Raw genomic sequence first — 18,025 nt, 5'->3', positions numbered from 1 at the left:
TCAACAGTCAGGCTATTCTGCTGCTGCACACAGTAAATGCATCAAGCTTGTGGCCCCACGGCCCACGTTAGGCAGCAGGGCTGGTTTCTTACATCGCAAAGGCCTAGGGAAGAAATCGGAAGTCTCGTGAGAAGTCACTGATGGCGTCAGATCGTCCGCAGATGACTGGGTTTCCTCATCATCACCGGACAACAGGTCTTTTGCTATTTCCTCCTGGAAGAGTAGGAGGCACAGTTAGAAATGATCCCATCCTTTCTTTGTGTGTGTTTCTGATGAGGTAGGGTCTCACTCTAGCCCAGGCTGACCGGGAATTCACTATGTAGTCTCAGGGTGGCCTCGAACTCACGGCGATCCTCCTGCCTCTGCCTCCTGAGTGCTGGGATTAAAGAAAGATGTATGCCACCATGCCCAGCGAAATGATTACATCTTACTGGTTAAGAAAAATGCATTTCAGCCAGGCATGGTGGTGCATGCCTTTAAGCCCAGCACTTGGGAGGCAGAGGTAGGAGGATCGCCGGGAGTTCGAGGCCACCTGAGACTACATAGTAAATTCCAGGTCAGCCTGAGCTAGAGTGAGACCCTACCTCAAAAAAAAAAAAAAAAAAAAAAAGCAATTCATTTTTATAACACAGACTAAAATTAAGAACTATTTTGTGCCTTGTTTTGTAAACATTGAAATACTCCTATATTTTATCTCATGTGCACAAATATTTAATAATATTTAATATTTAGTTATATATTTAATATATACTTAAAAAAAATTTTTAATGTGCTAGACATTTTTAAAAATTGTTTATTTTTATTTATTTAAGAGCGACAGGGACAGAGAGAGAGAATGAGCGCGCCAGGGCCTCCAGCCACTGTAAACGAACTCCAAACGTGTGCACCCCCTTGTGCATCTGGCTAACGTTGAGTCCTGGGGAATCAAGCCTCGAACCAGGGTCCTCAGGCTTCACAGGCAAGCACTTAACCGCTAAGCCATCTCTCCAGTCCTACTCTTTATTTTTAATAATACACTATAAAATAACACAAATGAAATTATATACTTAAACAACTTGCTTAATTTATGGGTGTGCAGAGAGCTTACTGGAAACTGCAACCTAGTTTTGAGTAACTATGTAACCAAAATAACTAGCAGAGTGGTATATGTCCAAAGTACCAAGCTGTGAAGCCGAGGCAGGCGAATCTGATTTAAAATTTCATGTCCATCCAACACAGTGAGAGCAATCCCCAAACAAACATATAAACAAAAACCTGATTTCTGAGTAGTTAACAATTATATTTACTTTTTGCCAAATAAAAAACTAAAAAAAAAAAAAAAAAAAGTCGCCACACTCTCAATGATTGAAAGTCCAGCGAATGGTCAATTCTGACTAGAGACAGAACTTTAAAAGCACACTGGCGTTTTACTCGGGTGTAGGAGCAAGCTCGCGCTTGGGCCGCGCCGCTCCGGTGACCACTGTCAGTGGGGAGCGAGCGCACAGACGAGGCCTAAGCCGCGGCGCCTCTCCTCGGCCAGCAGCGAGCCTGCTCACAGCCCGCCTGCCTTAGAGGCGGGTCGCCAAGGCCTTGGTTGCTGGAGCCCATGGCCCCAAACTAGAACCCACCTGCAACGCCATGCCTAAGCAAAACCGCTTTGAAGGCTTCTAGGAGACGATAAGAAGTTAAGTTAAATAGCCAGGCGTGGTGGCGCACGCCTTTAATCCCACACTCGGGAGGCAGAGGTTGGAGGATCGCTATGAGTTCGAGGCCACCTTGAGACTACACAGTGAAGGAACTAGAGTGAGACCCAACCTTGAAAAGAAAGAAAAAAAAAAGTTAAGCCAAATAGATGTAAGTTTATAAACAATGTCCAAACAAAAAGAAAAATCTTGGAGAATACTCAGGTATGCGACATATTAAAAAGCTATTCTATTCTTAAAATATAGCATGATCAAAGGCAAATGTTACGTCGGTATCAAAATGATACCAGCAAGAGTGAGCATCAAGTTTCCCGGCACTGGAACGTGACGGTGGACGGACCTGCTCTCTTCAGGGCGGCGCTCACCTTGTCCAGTGTCATGTCCGGTAGCTCATCTGCAAGTTCACTCGGAGAGCTGTTTGCGCTGGAATTTGTAACCGCCGGGATTGTAGATTCATAACCGTAGAATGCCAGCAAATCTTCCAGGGGCATATTTCCTTCCTACCAACAGACACGAGCGCAGTCGGGGTCACACACTGAACTGCGCTGTCCGCACGTCACACAGCAGTACCAGCCAAAGCCAAGTTTCAGGTTCCTTTTTTTTTTTTGGTTTTTCGAGGTAGGGTCTCACTCTGGTCCAGGCTGACCTGGAATTAACTCTGTAGTCTCAGGGTGGCCTTGAACTCACAGCGATTCTCCTACCTCTGCCTCCCGAGTGCTGGGATTAAAGGCGTGCGCCACCACGCCCGGCTCAGGTTCTTTTTGTACTGCTGTCCAAAACCAGGACCAAACTTCTAGAACCTACGTGTTAACTCAAGCCAAGCATCCCAATCAATCATGACATCACATAATTTACAGCTTGTTTCCTTGCAATTAAGCAACAGATGACCATTTAGTTTATCCATCATGTTAGTAGAAAGAAGACCCCTGATGGAAATGGTGTCTGAACATTCATTACCACCACTAAAGTTCACACCACAATCACCCTCTTATATTCTTACAAGCACAGCTAATATTTCCTATGAGCCCCCCCACACACACACACAGACAATGGATGAAAACTGTATTCTCTTCCCTATGGGTAAGAAAATTGAAGCGCTGTTCTGCATTTGAATCCCACTCTCCCGCGGTCTCTTACCAACAGCGGCACTGGGATAAGAGCGCCCACTTTGGCTACAGGGCTGCGCGTATTACACCCACCAATGCCATGCCTCAAAGTGACGCCCTGCCACTGCTTCCCCACCTAGGCCAGCTGTGTTTCCTTCTAAGTAGATCTTACTTTAGCTACGACACGATATAGAACTATTTACAGTTATCATTCAAATGAGTAACCCCAAACAAGAAACTCACAATCTTATTTATTTGTTAAATATTTTAAATGTTTATCTGTATCAATTAAGAGATATTGTGAAAGCTTTCTTGTGGACTTAGTTTTTCCTTAAAGTCAAACACACCTATGTCACAAAACACACAGCATGAAGATGCCAAAACATTCCCCATGTAACACATGTTCACAAGTGACCACAAAGCAAGCTGAGATGGTCAGTGATCGCTCTAGAGTTTTCTGTCTGTCCAGCAGGGTCCACAGGGAAAGCAGGCTCTGTGTGTTTTCCACAAATCTGACCGTCAACCTTTGCCCTTTGCAGATATGTAAGGTTTATACACCTCTGAGCCTGACAGGATCATGCTAGGTAAACTTACAATGAGGCATATGAGAGAATGCTAATCTAAAAGTTTGCAGGAGACATAAACCTTTCTAGTGACTGTAATAATTGTCACTTGTAGAATCCCTTTAGCTTGGGATTGAGATCAATTTAAAAAACTGAGTTGGAACTGGGCGTGGTGGAGCATGCCTTTAATCCCAGCACTTGGGGGGTAGAGATAGGAGGATTGCCGTGAGTTTGAGGCCACCCTGAGACTCCATAGTGAATTCCAGGTCAGCCTTATCTTAAAGCGAGACCCTACCTCAAAAAAAAAAACCCACACACAAAAAACTGAGTTGGACGGTCAGCATAAACTGAAGTTGACCCCCCCCCCCAACCCCGTGGAGAGAGTTCCATGGCTTATCAGTCTCCCGATTCAAACCAGCACCCACTGTCTTGCCCCACCTTGCCTGTACTGCGAGATGTGCTTGGGCCGCATGGTGACCAACCACCTGTCAGTAGCTTTCCTCTGAGCTGTTTCAGTTGACTCCCTCCCCACCTGGTCAGACAGCAACTGTCACCTGTTGCGCCAGATGGTAGACTTTCCCTTTCCATAGTTTACTGACTTCTCTGCCCAGGGCTACTGGCCAGGGGTACAGAAGCTGGTGGAAAGCCCCTGTTCTGAAGGAATTCAGTGCTAGTGACAAGTATGGTACGATGCAATGGCTATGATTCCAATTCTGGAATTGGTGCTAAGAAGTTTTGAGTATGGAGCAGGAAAACATACACCCCAAGAAAAGCAGTATGGAAAAGAGACACAGTCAGAGGGTAAACACTGAGCAAAGTCTTGGAAAAAAAATCCCTTGACAGGTAAAGGCTGTGTCTCAGGGGAACATGCTCTACCCTGAGTGACACTGATGGTCAGGAAGCCACTCTGTCAGCTGCTGGCATGAAACGGAGGCCTTGCCTTCCTATAGCTTAGAGGGGATGGGATGCTGACTATGACGAATACAAATGAAACCCTAAAGTACTGAGTAACTCTGTAAGTCCACTCTCACTGGGTAGCAAAGAAAGACACAAAATATTGAGCGGAGTCCCAAAGTTTGGGACATAATTATTTCTGTGAAGAGCATCCAGGCAAAAACAAAACAAACAAACAAAAAAACATGAAACCAGAAGGTGATTCTTCATGGCTAGGGTAGGAGATGTGGACTTTATTCCAGGGCAATGGAAACTACTGGAGAACAGTATGTCATCATTTCTTCTTAAAAGACTCAGTGGTTGCATACAGAACGTTGTAGAAAGTAGAAAGACTTGGGAACTACTCAAAGAGCATGGCGCAAGCTTTGAACAGTGTGGTGGCTTCAGGGCCCTGCTTGGAAGTGGTGTGTCACTGGGGTGGATGAGTCCAGGCCTACCAGGTATGTAAAGAGCCAGTCTGGGCTCTGGCTGCTTGCACCTGCTGGTGTTGGTTTTTCCCTCTGATGAACTGAGGCAACTTCTGACCAATGGTGATACTGCCCCTGGATGAATCTGGATACCTGAAATAAACTCTTGCCTCCCACAAGCTGCCTCTGCTTGGGTGTTTGTCTCATCAACAAAAAGGTAATAGCAACAGGGAAGTTGGTACCAGAAGTGGAGTCACTGATGCAATGAATGTGAGTTTTGGTCTTTTAGAATGTGCTGCAGGAGAAATGTGGAACAATTTGGTATTTTGGACTGAAAAAGCTTTGCAGTGCTATAAGCAGAGCTTGATGAGCTGTTCTGATGAGTTTGAAAATCCTTAATGCAGAGAGACCTGTGAAGGCTTGGCTTATAAAGTTTCAAAGGGAAAGGAGAAAACTTTGTTAGAGTGGGGCTGCTAACAGAAAGGCTGGCTACATTCCAACAATACCCTGAGAATTTGAGCAAAGTTGAATTAAAAGTAATGGAGCTGGACTTGGTGGCACAAGCCTTTAATACCAGCACTTGGGAGGCAGTGGTAGAAGGACTGCCATGAGTTTGAGGCCACCCGGAGACTACAGAGTGAATTCCAGGTCAGTCTGGACTACAGTGAGACCCTACCTCAGACAACCAAAATAAATAAATAAAGTAAGTACGTAATGGACTGGTATGCTTGGCAGAAGGTATAGAAAAGGAAGATATGACAAGATCAAGCAAGTTTAATGTTATAGGCACAAAAAACTGGTTTTAGATTAGTTACGTTACATCACTAAGGGAGATTACCACCGTTGCAGATGTGCTATCTGTTGTGCACTGGGACAGTGGAAAAATCAAGGACCATTCAAACTAGTAAGAATGCAAATTCTGAAAGGAGGTAGCTTGAAGGAAGGCTGGTGAAAGAGTATTTGCTCTCCAAGGCCAACCTTTCTTCCCCCTGGATTTAAAATCTGGCTATGCTGCCCACCTGGTACTGGTTTTGGAAGCATAAAAAGATGCAGAAAAGCAGGGCACAAAGGTCACACAGTTCCAGGAGCCATGAAGATATGACAAAGTGAAGCAGGGTTGAACCATCAGTATGGAGGCTTCGTAAGGCCATGTATGAAGCTATGAAGAGGAACTGTGATTTCCAGTATAAACCCAAGGACACTATGGATAAACCAGGACCATGGAACAACTGCCAATGAGAGCCACAGCATGGGAAGAAGTTCTCCCTGGGCTGGGAGCAGCTCAGCAGGAGGGTTGGAATTGGAAACGCAGAGACTTCACTTCTGGTTCTAGCTGCTGGACTTGAACTGCGGATGTTTGAAGTTTACCTGCTGGTTACTGATGGTGCATTGGTCCAGTCCGTCCTTGTTAGGCCTTTTTGTAATAGGATGTATGTAACCTGGGTTTTGATCTTGCAGGGCTCACAGTTAAGAGATTCTCTTGAGTCTCAGAGGAGACTCTGGACTTCTGAACAACGTGAAAGTTGGTAAAGTTTGAAGCTGGACTGAATGCAATTTGCATTGTAAGATGATCAAGTCTATAAGAACCAGGGATGGAATGTGGCATTTGAATGTAAATGTATGTCCCACACAGCTTTAGGTTTTTTTTTTTAATTTTTTTTGGTTTATTTTCATTTATTTATTTGACAGTAACAGACACAGAAAGAGGCAGAGAGAGAGAAAGAATGGGTGCGCCAGGGCCTCCAGCCACTGCAAACAAACTCCAGATGTGTGTGCCCCCTTGTGCATCTGGCTAACATAGGTCCTGGGGAATCGAGCCTCGAACCGGGGTCCTTAGGCTTCACAGGCAAGTGCTTAACCGCTAAGCCATCTTTCCAGCCCCAGCTTTAGGTATTTTTATTTTTTTGTTTATTCATTTGTTTTGTAGCCCAGAATGACCTGGAACTCACTCTGTAGTCTCAGGCTGGCCTCGAATTCCTATCAATCCTACCTCTGCCTCCCAAGAGCTAGGATTAAAGGCATGCACTGCCCTTAGGGTAAAGGCATACCCAGCGCTTTGGGTATTTTCAATGAAGCTTCCCCTTAGTCTTCCGTAAGCAGAGTGCTGTCGGAGGACGCGCGTCACTGGGTGGGCCCAGCACTCCTAGGTGTGCAGAGAGCCAGCCTGGGCTCTGGCTGTTCCTGCTTGCTGGCATTTGCTCTTCTCTCTTTGCTGTGGACGTATGCTGAAGCTGAACTAAGCCAACTTGTGAACCCAGATGAAACCCTTTCTTCCCATAAGATGCTTCTGGTCAGGTGTTTGTCCCAGCAGTGAGAAGGGGACTGCAACAAACAGTGCTACAGATACGCAGAGAAGTGAGCAGATGAGACCTCTTCTGAGAAGAGACACGACAGGTGACTGAGTGCGTAAATGGAGAAAGGGGAGGGCAGCTCCAAGACTTCTATTTGAGCAGAGGGACAGAAATTTTAGAGAGACAGAAAAGACCAAAGGAAGAAAAGTTTTGTAAAAATAAAATCCAAGACTTCTGCAGAGGATACAAGTTAAGTTTAAGAAAACTAATAAGTCATCCAAGTAGAAAAGTCAAGTTGGCCAGGAGCCTGGAGCTCAGAGAACAGGCTGGGCTAAAGATATAAATCTGGCATTCATTAGCATCTAGATGATATTTAAAGGCACGGAAGCTGATGAGCATACCTAGGAGAGGGCAGAGAGAAAAGAGAAAAGATCTATGTATTAGAAGAATTTCCAGATATAGGGCCTGATAGGCAACAGGCTATGTCTACAAATTCAAAACCTGGTTTGGATTTTAGAAAGAATGCACTAGGGAAAGTAGAAGAATGAGAACCTGAACTAAAGATGGGAATTATTTTTTTAAATATAAGGGAAATTGGGCTGGAGAGATGGCATAGCAGTTAAGTACTTGCCTGTGAAGCCTAAGGACCCCAGTTCAAGGCTCAACTCCCCAGGACCCACGTTAGCCAGATGCACAAGGGGGTGTATGCATCTGGAGTTCGTTTACAGTGGCTGGAAGCCCTGGCACGCCCATTCTCTCTATGTCTCTCTCTCTCTGCCTCTTTCTCACTCTGTCTGTTGCTCTCAAATAAATAAATAAAAATAAATAAACAAAAAAATTTAAATATAAGGGAAAAACCAGTTTTTTGACTTGTCTGGGAGAAAAGAAAAAGGATATAGGAGACTGAACAGTGTGCAAGACTTCTGGCCCTGAAGGGAGATGACCATAGTGCCCTGTGCAACAGAAACACGGAATACTCGGGGCTTTCGAAGGCAATGATAGAATGGAGGTGAAAGCTGAAGTGATGGGCTTGAGGGACGCACCAATCACCCAGAAAGGGTGGACAGAGCGAGAGGATGAAAGCTAAAACCAGGGAGAATGTGAAGTCCATGACTAAGGGAGAGGGAGACACACAAGGGTAGACTGGCAGGAAGAGAAGCAGGAGATTGTGGAGGGTCGAGGAGGAGGAGGAGGAACAGCAGGGAGATGGTCGAGGGCAGGGGAGGAGAAGGCGGAACGTCAGCAATGGAGGAAGCAAGTGCAGAGCAGCCAGCGATGGCCACTGGCGTGACACACCACAGCCATCAAGGGAGGTGAACACAAGCCCTTTCCTGCTCGGCAGCCAGAATTATTGGAGACCTTATAGTGAGGTGGAAAAGACCAAGCTAGGCTAAGTGGGAGAGGAGAAAGCACAGATATGTCCATACAACTTGGCCCCAAAAGAGAATGACTGAGGGTAACATGGAGTTCAAAAGATAATTCCTTCCAAGTGTGAGAAAAACTTGAGTAGAATTCTATGTTGAAATAAATGTTTGTGTGTGAAAGTCAAAGAACAGTTGGGTGTGGCAGTACACACCTCCAAGGACAGTCCTCACGAGGCACGAGGGTCACAAATTCGAGGCCAATATGGGCCTGACAAGACCCTGTCTCAACTCTTCAATACAAATTCACAAAACAGAAGGGGAAAAACCAAAAGCAAAAGTATTACAATCTAGGCTTAGATAATAGGAAGAAATATAAAAGGGTTTTATTTGGGTGGGGAGGGGGCTCTTGGTAGTCTCTCATGAGAACCCTACCTTTTCTGTAAAGACGCAAACATGATCACCTGTTCCGGGAGACAGAGATCACCGCGGCAGCAAACTGATTACTGAGCTCAGGAGAAGACCTTTGAGCCTCCCTGGACAGAGCTGGTACCAAGCAAGAACCGTCTGTTCTCCAGCCTTGAAGGCAGAGTGGAGAGGGTGAACGCTGGTGCCGAGGTTCTGCACAAGTGAGTTTTCTCCTAAGGTCTCGGGTCTGTGAGGGTTAGCTCAGCTGACAAGTCTAATCCAGCACCTCCTCCCAGGTACCAGGGTTCCTCTTCTCCTTAAAAGTTCTAACTCTAATCTAGAAGTCTTAACTTTAAAACTCTCAGAAAACAGTACTATGAAAAAATTAAAATATAGGAAGATAAGGTGAATCTTATTGTATCACGTTTAGTAACAAAAATCCTGTCACATAATCTACACTCACCAAAGAGCTACTGTAAGAAAACTGATTTTTGCATCTCTATTTTTATTTTCCATACCACATGATATACCAACACAAGCACTAAAGTACAGGCCACATTCATCAACCAAATTTATTTTCTAGAGTGTAAAACTTACTTGTAATTGTTTTAAATGATTATTAATATTATTTCCCTAAAATTGTAAACATTGTATTGTCATTGTACTAATTGTCGAAATTGTATTAACACCTTAATTAGTTTCAATAAAAAAGATTAAAACTTGAAGTTATTTAAAAAAATTCAAAATATGAAATTTCTTCTAAAATTTTAACTATTCTTATTGGTTATAAACCTGTCCCTGATTCTTCTATTCATTCTCATGTCCTACAAGATATCAATTAGAACAGATGTAACACATCTACCAAGTTACGCTGTACTACAGAGAAGAGCCACAGGTCAGAGGACGTAGGCAGTCACTCCCACATAGCCACTTACGCCCTGCACAAGACACAACCCAGCGGAATCTTCACAAGAGAGCAAAAATCATTGTATTTTGCCAATAAGAATGAATGTCCAAGTACAGTGAAGATGTTGAAACAATTAAACTGCACCTAAGCCTACAAAGGTATACATTTTCTGAATGTATACATTCAGTGATAGGTATTATAAAACAAAGATTTAATTCCCAGCACTTAGTAAAGACAGGCACAGGAAAGGAGGCTAGGCATGTGTAAGTAAGTCTTTACTGCTGCTCTTTTCTGGTATCTTTATTTTGGGAAGCTTCTGGTGGTCTAGACTGGCCTAGAACTCATTATGTTATCCAGCTAGCCTTGAACTCGTGGCCTTTGCTTCTTAAGTGCTAAGACCATAGGCATGAGCCGCACATCTGGCCTGGAGGAGTTTATGTGAGTAAATCTAACTGCAGTCAGGTTGCATTAGTAAGTGCAGGTGCTTGAAGACTGCAGATTTCCTGGAGCACAGCTGGGAGGCTAGACCCTGAAGACTGCCCGCTTCTCTGTGCAGCAGCGGGGCGGGGCGGGGCGGAGACAGTAAGAGCCTTGCCTGTTGCATCTGGGAAGTAGCGGGCTCTGTGACCACAAAAAGGAACGAGAACTCAGAGGACTGGTATCATTCAGTATTATTCCCGATGGCTTTTGTGAATCAGAGCTGACTGGAAATTTTCAAACGAGATTAATTTACAGATAAGTATAATCCTACAGCCTTCCAAAGTGACTCCTATGCAAGCCTTTCTCAGTCCTAGTACAAATACAAATTTAAAATACAGTTCATTTGAATTTATACTGACTTTGGGCTTAAAAAATTATGATGAACTATACTCAATCCTGCCAACTTCTAATAAGATGACTGGAGGAAAAAGAATAGAACATTACCAATTTACGTTTGAAAGGATGGTAAAAATTTTTCAGTTTTCAGATTGGATAGATGACTTGGTGGTTAAGGCGTTTGCCTGTAAAGCATTCTGCCTGTAAAGATTCTCCAGGACCCATGTAAACCAGATGCACAACGTGCTACAAGCATCTGGAGTTTTGTTTTCAGTGGGTGGAAGTCCTAGCATGCCCATTCTCTCTCTCTCTCAAATAAATAAAAATAAAACATTGTTTTTAAATCTTTAAAAAAAATTTAAGTTTTCTACCAATTATAAGTTATTTGAAGAAAGACTTCTCCCCATATCTATCTACTCAAGTACTAAGTTAATTGAAGTTGGATCAACAGAGAACAGTACGGCACATGAAGAAGGCAGGGATGAGATTCGGGGCTGAGGTGAGGGTCTACAGTCTTTATAAGTCAATTTGCTCATCTGGAAAATAACCGGATTACCTCCTTCGCTGTGCTGGCGTAAGCTTAACAACAGGTTACGGAGGCTGGGGATCTAGCTCTGTGGCAGAGTGCCTGTCTGGCAAGCACAAGACCCTGGGCTTGGTCCCCAACCATGGCGGGGGTGGGGGGGGGGGAGAGAAACAAAGGTTAATAAATACAAAATAATTTTGAAAAATTAATGAAAATGTACAGATTCAGCTACTCTCAAAGTAATGAGAAAATTAATGACATTCTCTATTAAGATGTAATGTTATTTATACTTTTGTTTCAGATAGTTTCCGAAATAACAGTATAGAACTGCAAAGCCTTGACTACAAGTTTATGTTATAAAATGTTAAGTCTCTACCTTTTCTAAGTCTTCAATTTCAGAACTGAAGTTTTTACCGTCACCCATCATTTCCTCTTCTTCAAGAGTCCTTTCATCATCATAGTCATGGACCAACATCTCCGCAGTCGGGTCAAAATCATGGTCCTCCGAAGACAGAGAGCCGACTGGAAGAAAACGCGCTGGTTACTTCACACATATTTGCAAGGCTATTTATAAAAGAAAATGAAAATTTGTGTTCTTCTGCCAGCTCCTTTTAATATTTATATGTAGTTTTTATTAAATAAGTTTACTATATACTTCATAGGCTATAAAGGAAAACCACATTGTCCCGAAGAGACATCTAAATCAGCAGACAAACAAGGCAGAGTCATCTACCAACACTTTTATGAGGGACGCATGAAAAACAGGCACATTAGCAACAAAGTGACTTAAGTGGCCTGGTCTTAAATCAGTGTTCTAAGAGAAAAGCAGTCAAACTTGCTTCTTAAAACCACCTGTTGAGAAGCAACAGCGTGAAGAGGATGAGGCCCAGTGGCCGAGCATTGCCTGGGGAATGTGAGCCCCAGGGTTCAACACCAGGCACGGAGAGTGGGGAGAAAGAAGCAGCAGTAGCAAAATATCACAAGGACTACATTTCCATGAATTCAAGACTGCATCACAGTCAACTAATACACTCAGGCTAAGACTTCAGAGGAGAAAACAGATTTTATACAGATTCTAACCCTCAAAGTCACAAAACTCAGCCCTCACCAACAGTACTGCAAACTCCAAGCTTTGATCACAAAAGCATTGAACTCTCAGTCTACGCTTCACTGTGGAGTCCAATAAAATTTTCACAATTACGTGAAGGAAGGCATGGAAAATCCTGAGGGTTTTAGAAGATACATCCCATTACCAGTTGTTCCTGTCAGTTCAAACTTGTTTATAAAATTGTACTGTTTTTAATACAAAATCAACAGGTTACTAAAATAAAATAAAATCCATAATCCCAAAAGGATAAAATCAAATTTATGAAAAACAGGATTTTCTCCCTTTGCTCTACACTCCAGTATCTAAATCAATTAGGCTAGTAACCCTCAGAGCTTAGAAAAAAGATAGGAATCTAGGGGTATGGATACAAGTGGATGGAAATGTTATTTAGGTAAGCTATTTAATATTTTAAATTTTCAAACATTTAAGTATAGTATAAGAACACTACCCAAACAGTGAACTAGGCCAAAATGTTTTTACTACAGAGAAACCACAGCTACTAATCATTAGTCCCCCTAACAGTACAATTATTAGGCTTATTTTGTTAGGATGTTCACACTGGTGGTACTTAATGGTGAAAACCACAGCATCTGCTCATTTCAAACATTTGCTGAGGCGAGGGCGGCTGGGAGCCTTCGGGTGCAGAGGACGAGGCACACGAGCCTGACGGTCTACTCCTGGCTGTGTCCTTGCTTCTGGGACCTGGGTAAGCCACCGGACATTTCCATCTCTAGCTCCAGGTTTGTTTTTTTTTTTTTAATCTTTTCATTTGTTTGCAAGAGAGAATGAGTACAGACAGGCCAGAACCTCTCGTCTGCAGCTGCAAATTCCGGATGCATGCACCATTTTGTGTGGCTGGCTTTACCGGGTACTGGGGAATTCAACCAGGGCTAGTGGGCTCCGTAAGTGCCTCTAACGGCTGGGCCATCTTCCCAGGTGCCTAGCTCCGGTTTTCATTTACAAAACACGCCGAGTTAGCTAAAATGACGTAAGAGTCCCTTCCAGCTCTAATATTCTTTTAAAAACATGCCTGACTGCTGCTCTAAGAGCCCGTAACCCACAACACCATGGTGAACACCAGCAATCCCACCATGGAGGCCCTCAGCGAAGTGGGGACAGCGTGGAGAGAAATAATGGTACCACCACATGATGTGTCCATACAAAGTTTCTACTTAATAAAAAAGAAAATTCGCTTATTGATTAAAAACAAGTTACAAGTGTCTGGCTCCACACCAAAGTTACTCTGCCTTTCAGCTTTTTACTTAGATGGCAACTTTTTTAAAGCAGGCAACGAAGCAAAAACATAAATCCAAATGTTTGCCGCCAGGCACAAAAATATTCTTTTCCTGAACTCAGTTATAAGAAATGATTCAGCTGGGCATGGTGATAAACGCCTTTAATCCCAGTATTGAGGAGGCAGAGGTAAGAGGATTGCTGAGAGTTCAAGGCCACCCTGAGACTACATAGTGAATTCCAGGTCAGCCTGGGCTACAGAGAGACCATACCTTTAAAAACTACCAAAAAAAGAAAAGAAAAAAGAAAGGAAGGAAGGAAGGAAGAAAGAAAAGTGAAAATGATTCACTCAAAATTAGTAAAACTTTCAAAAGACAATTTTAGAATGCACAGCAGCTATTTCTAAAATAATCATAAATGACTTCCACTTGGTGTTAATATATTATGTTATAATACCTTAAATGACATCAAGTGAGTCCTCAAAGTCAATTAAATACAGAAAGTCAAACTGCAGATTACTCACTCTAAATGAGGCAGTAATGTAATGAACGACTCGGGCCTCACATGTACGAGGCCCTCGTTCCAGTTCATGTACACCTGTATGTACACACACACACACACACACACACACACACGTGCGTGACTCATCCACACTCTGCTATTAAGTTGGTGGCTCTCAGCAAACTACTCTTTTCCTCTGTAAAATAAAGCCGGTCGGTAAGTTCACGGGTACTTTTTTGTGAGCTTACGAAGTAGGGAAGAAAGGAGCTTCTAAAGAAAGCATGAGAAACTAAAACAAAGGTATCTTTGCCTCACACCCTGTGTAATGACACCTGTGTGCAGAATCCGGGGTGTCCCTCACTCAACTGGATGCTGACAGGGGACCCTGATCTCAAAAAAGGTTAAGAAACACCATACTAGAAAATTTTAGGTTGTCTCAGCTCCAAAGCACTGTACGAACAAAAACTTTTCTATGCCAAAGTTTGGAAGATTCGTGAGATTTCTTTTCTATTAAGATAGCTTTACCTAGCTGTCGATGACAAAGATATGTGAGAATTAAAGACAGTTGTCTGTCAGCAACTTCACAACGAGGTTTTTTGGTTGCTGTTTTTTTCCCCCAACGTGCAACAAAATGAACAGAACCATTCCTCGAACAACTCCACTACCAGCGCACTGAAGCACTTAAACCCATCGGCGAAAACTCGGCCGGATGAGCTTTGGTGCAGATGAGCCCTTTTCACAGCAGACCTCCGAGTTCTGCCCCCTCCCACCCTCGCACATCCCATCCCCACCATTACCCGGCAGGGGCCCATCGAAGCGGTAAGAAGAAGGGGAAAAAAGAGAACAAACCTGGGCTCGAACTTCCAAAAGAAGCCTAGGGGAGAGAGAAAAGAAAAAGTGTGAGGTTCCGCCGGCAGCCAGGAAGGAGGCAGCGCAGGCACCCGGGCGCGCGGGAGGCGGGGCCGAGCGCTCGAGGCGGCTGCCAAAAAGCGCAGGACGTCGCTTCTCCGCGATCGCTCCCCGGGCCCCTTTCGGGGGCCCCCTCTTGGCTGCCTGGCCTTCCTCCCCAAGTCCCCGATGTACAAAAAACTCCGCAGCCCCGGAGTCTTTAACAGGCAAACTCCAAGCCACCCTTTGGAGCTCAGCAAGTTCCAAAAAGCGGAGAAGGCAAGCCCAAGACGCATCAGTCCCTTCCCTTCATCCCTAGCACCTCGGGAGAGGTCCTCACCCCAGGCCCCCCACCACCACGCCCCAAAGCCACCACCCCCATCACTACCACACCAGATCCCACCCCGCTCCAATTCTTACAAGCGCGTCAGCTTTTCCTAGAAAGGGACTCATCTTCCCAGACCCAGCCTGACCCTGGGCGCGGGGAAGCGGGGAGACCTAGGAACCCCAACTCCTGGGCTGTATCCACTGCCCCAAGCACTTCGCCCCCAACCCAAAGGGCGTCCCTTCTCCCTTTCCCCTACCCCCACTCTTTCCGAGACCACAGACTTGGGCTCCAGATCCTGGGGGACATTGGCTGTCCCGTCCCTCCCCATACTCCCGCGGCCCACACTCGGGGTACCGGGCGCGTCGCCTCCCCCATCACTAGTCCCGGAGAGTGGGGGGGTGCGGGTGAGAGAAGAAACAAGACACGGGCAGTCATCCCGCCCCAGAGGCAAAGAGGAGGGGATGCTCCGGGATGTGGACATACAAGGGATTGGGGGGGGTACTGCATTTCCCCGGGAGTGCGTGTGTGTGTGGGGGGGGTGGATGCTGTGATGCCAGAGTGGTGATGGAGCCCCGCGAAGCCCCCAGCGGCCGCGCATCCCGCCTCTGAGCAAAGTGCACTCCGCGGTTTCTCCGTGGCTATGTGCTTTTTTGGGGGGTCAGGGTTTGCAAGCTGTCTCCCATCGCCACCATGCATGCACCCGCCCTCCGGGGCCTCGGAGCAGAAACCCCAGCGGCCGCCGCTCCCCCCAAACCTTCGCATCCCGCCTGGAAGCAAAGTGCACCGCGCGGTTTCTCGGGGTGCGTGTGTGTGTTTTGGGGGTGGGTCAGGCTTTGCAAGCTGTCCCTCACTTCCATCATGCATGCACCTACGCACCGGGGGGGGCCTCGGAGCAGAAACCCCAGCGGCCGCCTCTCCCCCAAGCCTTCGCATCCCGCCTGGGAGCAAAGTGCACCGAGCGGTTTCTCGGGGTGCGTATGTGTGTTTTGGGGAGGTCAGGCTTTGCAAGCTGCCTTCCACCGCCACCATGCATGCACCCACCCTCCGGGGGGGCCTCGGAGCAGAAACCCCAGCGGCCGCCGCTCCCGCAAACCTTCACATCTCGCCTGGGAGCAAAGTGCACTGCGCGGTTTCTCGGGGTGCGTGGGGCGGGGGGGGTCAGGCTTTGCAAGCTCCCGCCCCCCCAATACCTCCACCATGCATGCACCCACCCTCCGGGGCCTCGGAGCAGAAACCCCAGCGGCCGCCGCTCCCCGCCAGCCTCCGCCCCGGCAGGAGGCGCCGCGCCGGCTCCGGGCGGAGCGTGGCGGCGGCGGCGTTGGCGAGGGGGGTTGGCGGAGGCCGGGTTGAGGGGGGGGGGCGGGAAACGTCGCGCCCGATCCTTCCCTTCCTGCAGCCCCGGGGGCTCGCTGGTAGCCCGGGAGCCGGCGCCGGTGTTCCCCCGGCCGTCGCTCCCGACGCCCGAGCGCGGCCTAGATCGCGGACGGCGCCGGGCTCGGGACGCCCGTTCCCGCCGCCCGCGCCCCGGGGGCCGGCCTCCACCCCGCCGCCGCCGCCGCCGCCGCGACCCCGGCGTCGCCGCGTCCTGTCCGCCCAGCGCCCCCCAACTCCGCGGTGAGTCAAACCCGCCACCCCACCCCGGACACGCACACACCCGCGCGCGCGCGCGCGCTCGGGGCACACAGACGCCCCGGGGATCCCCTCGACCCGGGGTCTCCCCGACTCTCTCCCTCCCCTTCCCCTTCCCCCCCCCCCCACACACCCCCCGGTATCCCCACCGCCGCCGCCATCAAGCCCCTTCACGCCCATCCCCTCGCCTAGCCCGCGGGCACTCGGAAGCCGCCGGCCGCTCCGAGCCCCGGCTTTCCTCCGGCTCACCTCCGCCATATTGGTACCTTGAGGGCGAACGAGCAGCGCCGAGCCCAGTCCCCGGATGGGGACGCCTGAGCCAATCGCAGCCGCCGCCGCCGCCCGCCCGCCCGCCCGCCCGGCCGGCTGGCCGTCCCCGGCACCCGCCCGCCAGCCGCCGGCCCGCTCGGCCCCCCCTTATAGGGCCACGGGCTCGGCCCGCGACGTCCCCCTCCACGCCCCCCCACGCCGCCCACCCGCAGCCCGCGGCGGCTCTCGCTCGCTCCCCCCCCCCCGCTCCCCTCCGCTGCCCGGCCGGTGCCCACGCCCACGCCCGCCCCGCTGCCCTCCCTCCTTCCCTCCCCTTCTCCGCCTCCCCACCCACCCACCCACCCCCAGGCTCCTGCAAAGTTCCTGCACGCCCCGGGATGCCGCGACTGGACAGCAGGGGACGAGCGCGGGGTGGGGGGGAGATGCATAAGGGATGGGGAGGGGGAGGATGGAGGAGGGACCAACACACACACACACACACACACACACATACACACACATATACTGTACATCCTTCCATCACCTACCTGGCCAAGCCATCGAGGCCCCAGAGCAAAGTGTGCAGGGATTGGGGGAGGGGGGCGTGTGGAGGGGTGGGGTGTGGGGAGACGGGCAGATCGATGCTGTGGGGATGATGGACCACCACGGGGGGCAAGTGGGAGAAGGATGGACGGCTCTTGCCTTGCGTCCTTGCCAATCCCGACATCCCCCGATGGGGAGGAGGACGGAGGCTTGGCACCTGCGGGGAGGTGTGTGTGTGTGTGTGTGTGTGTGTGTGTGTGTGTGTCTGTGTTTTGGGGGGGGATGCAACGGCGATCTGGATTCGCTGGTGCTTGGAGCTTGCCGTGCAGTTAGTGCACTTTGGCCAAATAGGTTCTGTTTTGTTTTTTGTCGTTTTGTTTTGTTTTCCGAGGTAGGGTCTCACCCTAGCTCAGGCTGAGCTGCAATTCACTCTGGAGCCCCAGGCTGGCCTCCATCCTGCCAGCTCTGCCTCCCTAGACTGCTGGGATTCAAGGCATCAGGCGCTTACGAACAGGCTCTGGAAGA

At 48.0% G+C, this 18,025-nt stretch overlaps 2 protein-coding genes across 7 annotated transcripts in view; one reads left to right on the top strand and one right to left on the bottom strand.

Annotated features, from left to right (window-relative positions):
• Setd9 (SET domain containing 9) overlaps positions 1 to 8,900 on the top strand; it is a 43,917-nt gene extending 35,017 nt beyond the window's left edge. The window contains exon 7 of the transcript XR_006634422.1: positions 8,813 to 8,900. The gene's annotated coding sequence lies outside the window, so the exon portion shown is untranslated. The remainder of the gene's footprint in view (positions 1 to 8,812) is intronic.
• Mier3 (MIER family member 3) overlaps positions 1 to 17,338 on the bottom strand; it is a 37,860-nt gene extending 20,522 nt beyond the window's left edge. For 2 of the 6 annotated variants that reach the window (XM_045138923.1, XM_045138924.1), the window contains exons 1-5: positions 16,958 to 17,029; positions 14,713 to 14,737; positions 11,398 to 11,543; positions 2,048 to 2,182; positions 93 to 213 (exon numbers count right to left, since the gene is read on the bottom strand). In XM_045138923.1, the coding sequence (XP_044994858.1) occupies positions 93 to 213; positions 2,048 to 2,182; positions 11,398 to 11,543; positions 14,713 to 14,737; positions 16,958 to 16,966 (436 nt within the window). In that variant the 5' untranslated portion in view covers positions 16,967 to 17,029. Of the gene's footprint in view, positions 1 to 92; positions 214 to 2,047; positions 2,183 to 11,397; positions 11,544 to 14,712; positions 14,738 to 15,171; positions 15,220 to 16,957; positions 17,030 to 17,320 lie in introns of those variants that run through there. The other 4 variants (XM_045138921.1, XM_045138922.1, XM_045138926.1 and 1 more) reach the window with 3 other exon arrangements.
• Between the last annotated feature and the right edge of the window lie 687 nt (positions 17,339 to 18,025).

The sequence above is a fragment of the Jaculus jaculus genome, chromosome 20, assembly GCF_020740685.1.
Source record: "Jaculus jaculus isolate mJacJac1 chromosome 20, mJacJac1.mat.Y.cur, whole genome shotgun sequence".
NCBI classification, from domain to species: domain Eukaryota; kingdom Metazoa; phylum Chordata; class Mammalia; order Rodentia; family Dipodidae; genus Jaculus; species Jaculus jaculus.
The sequence above is the reverse complement of the archived record's forward strand: the minus strand, read 5'-3'. Positions and strand labels throughout refer to the sequence as shown.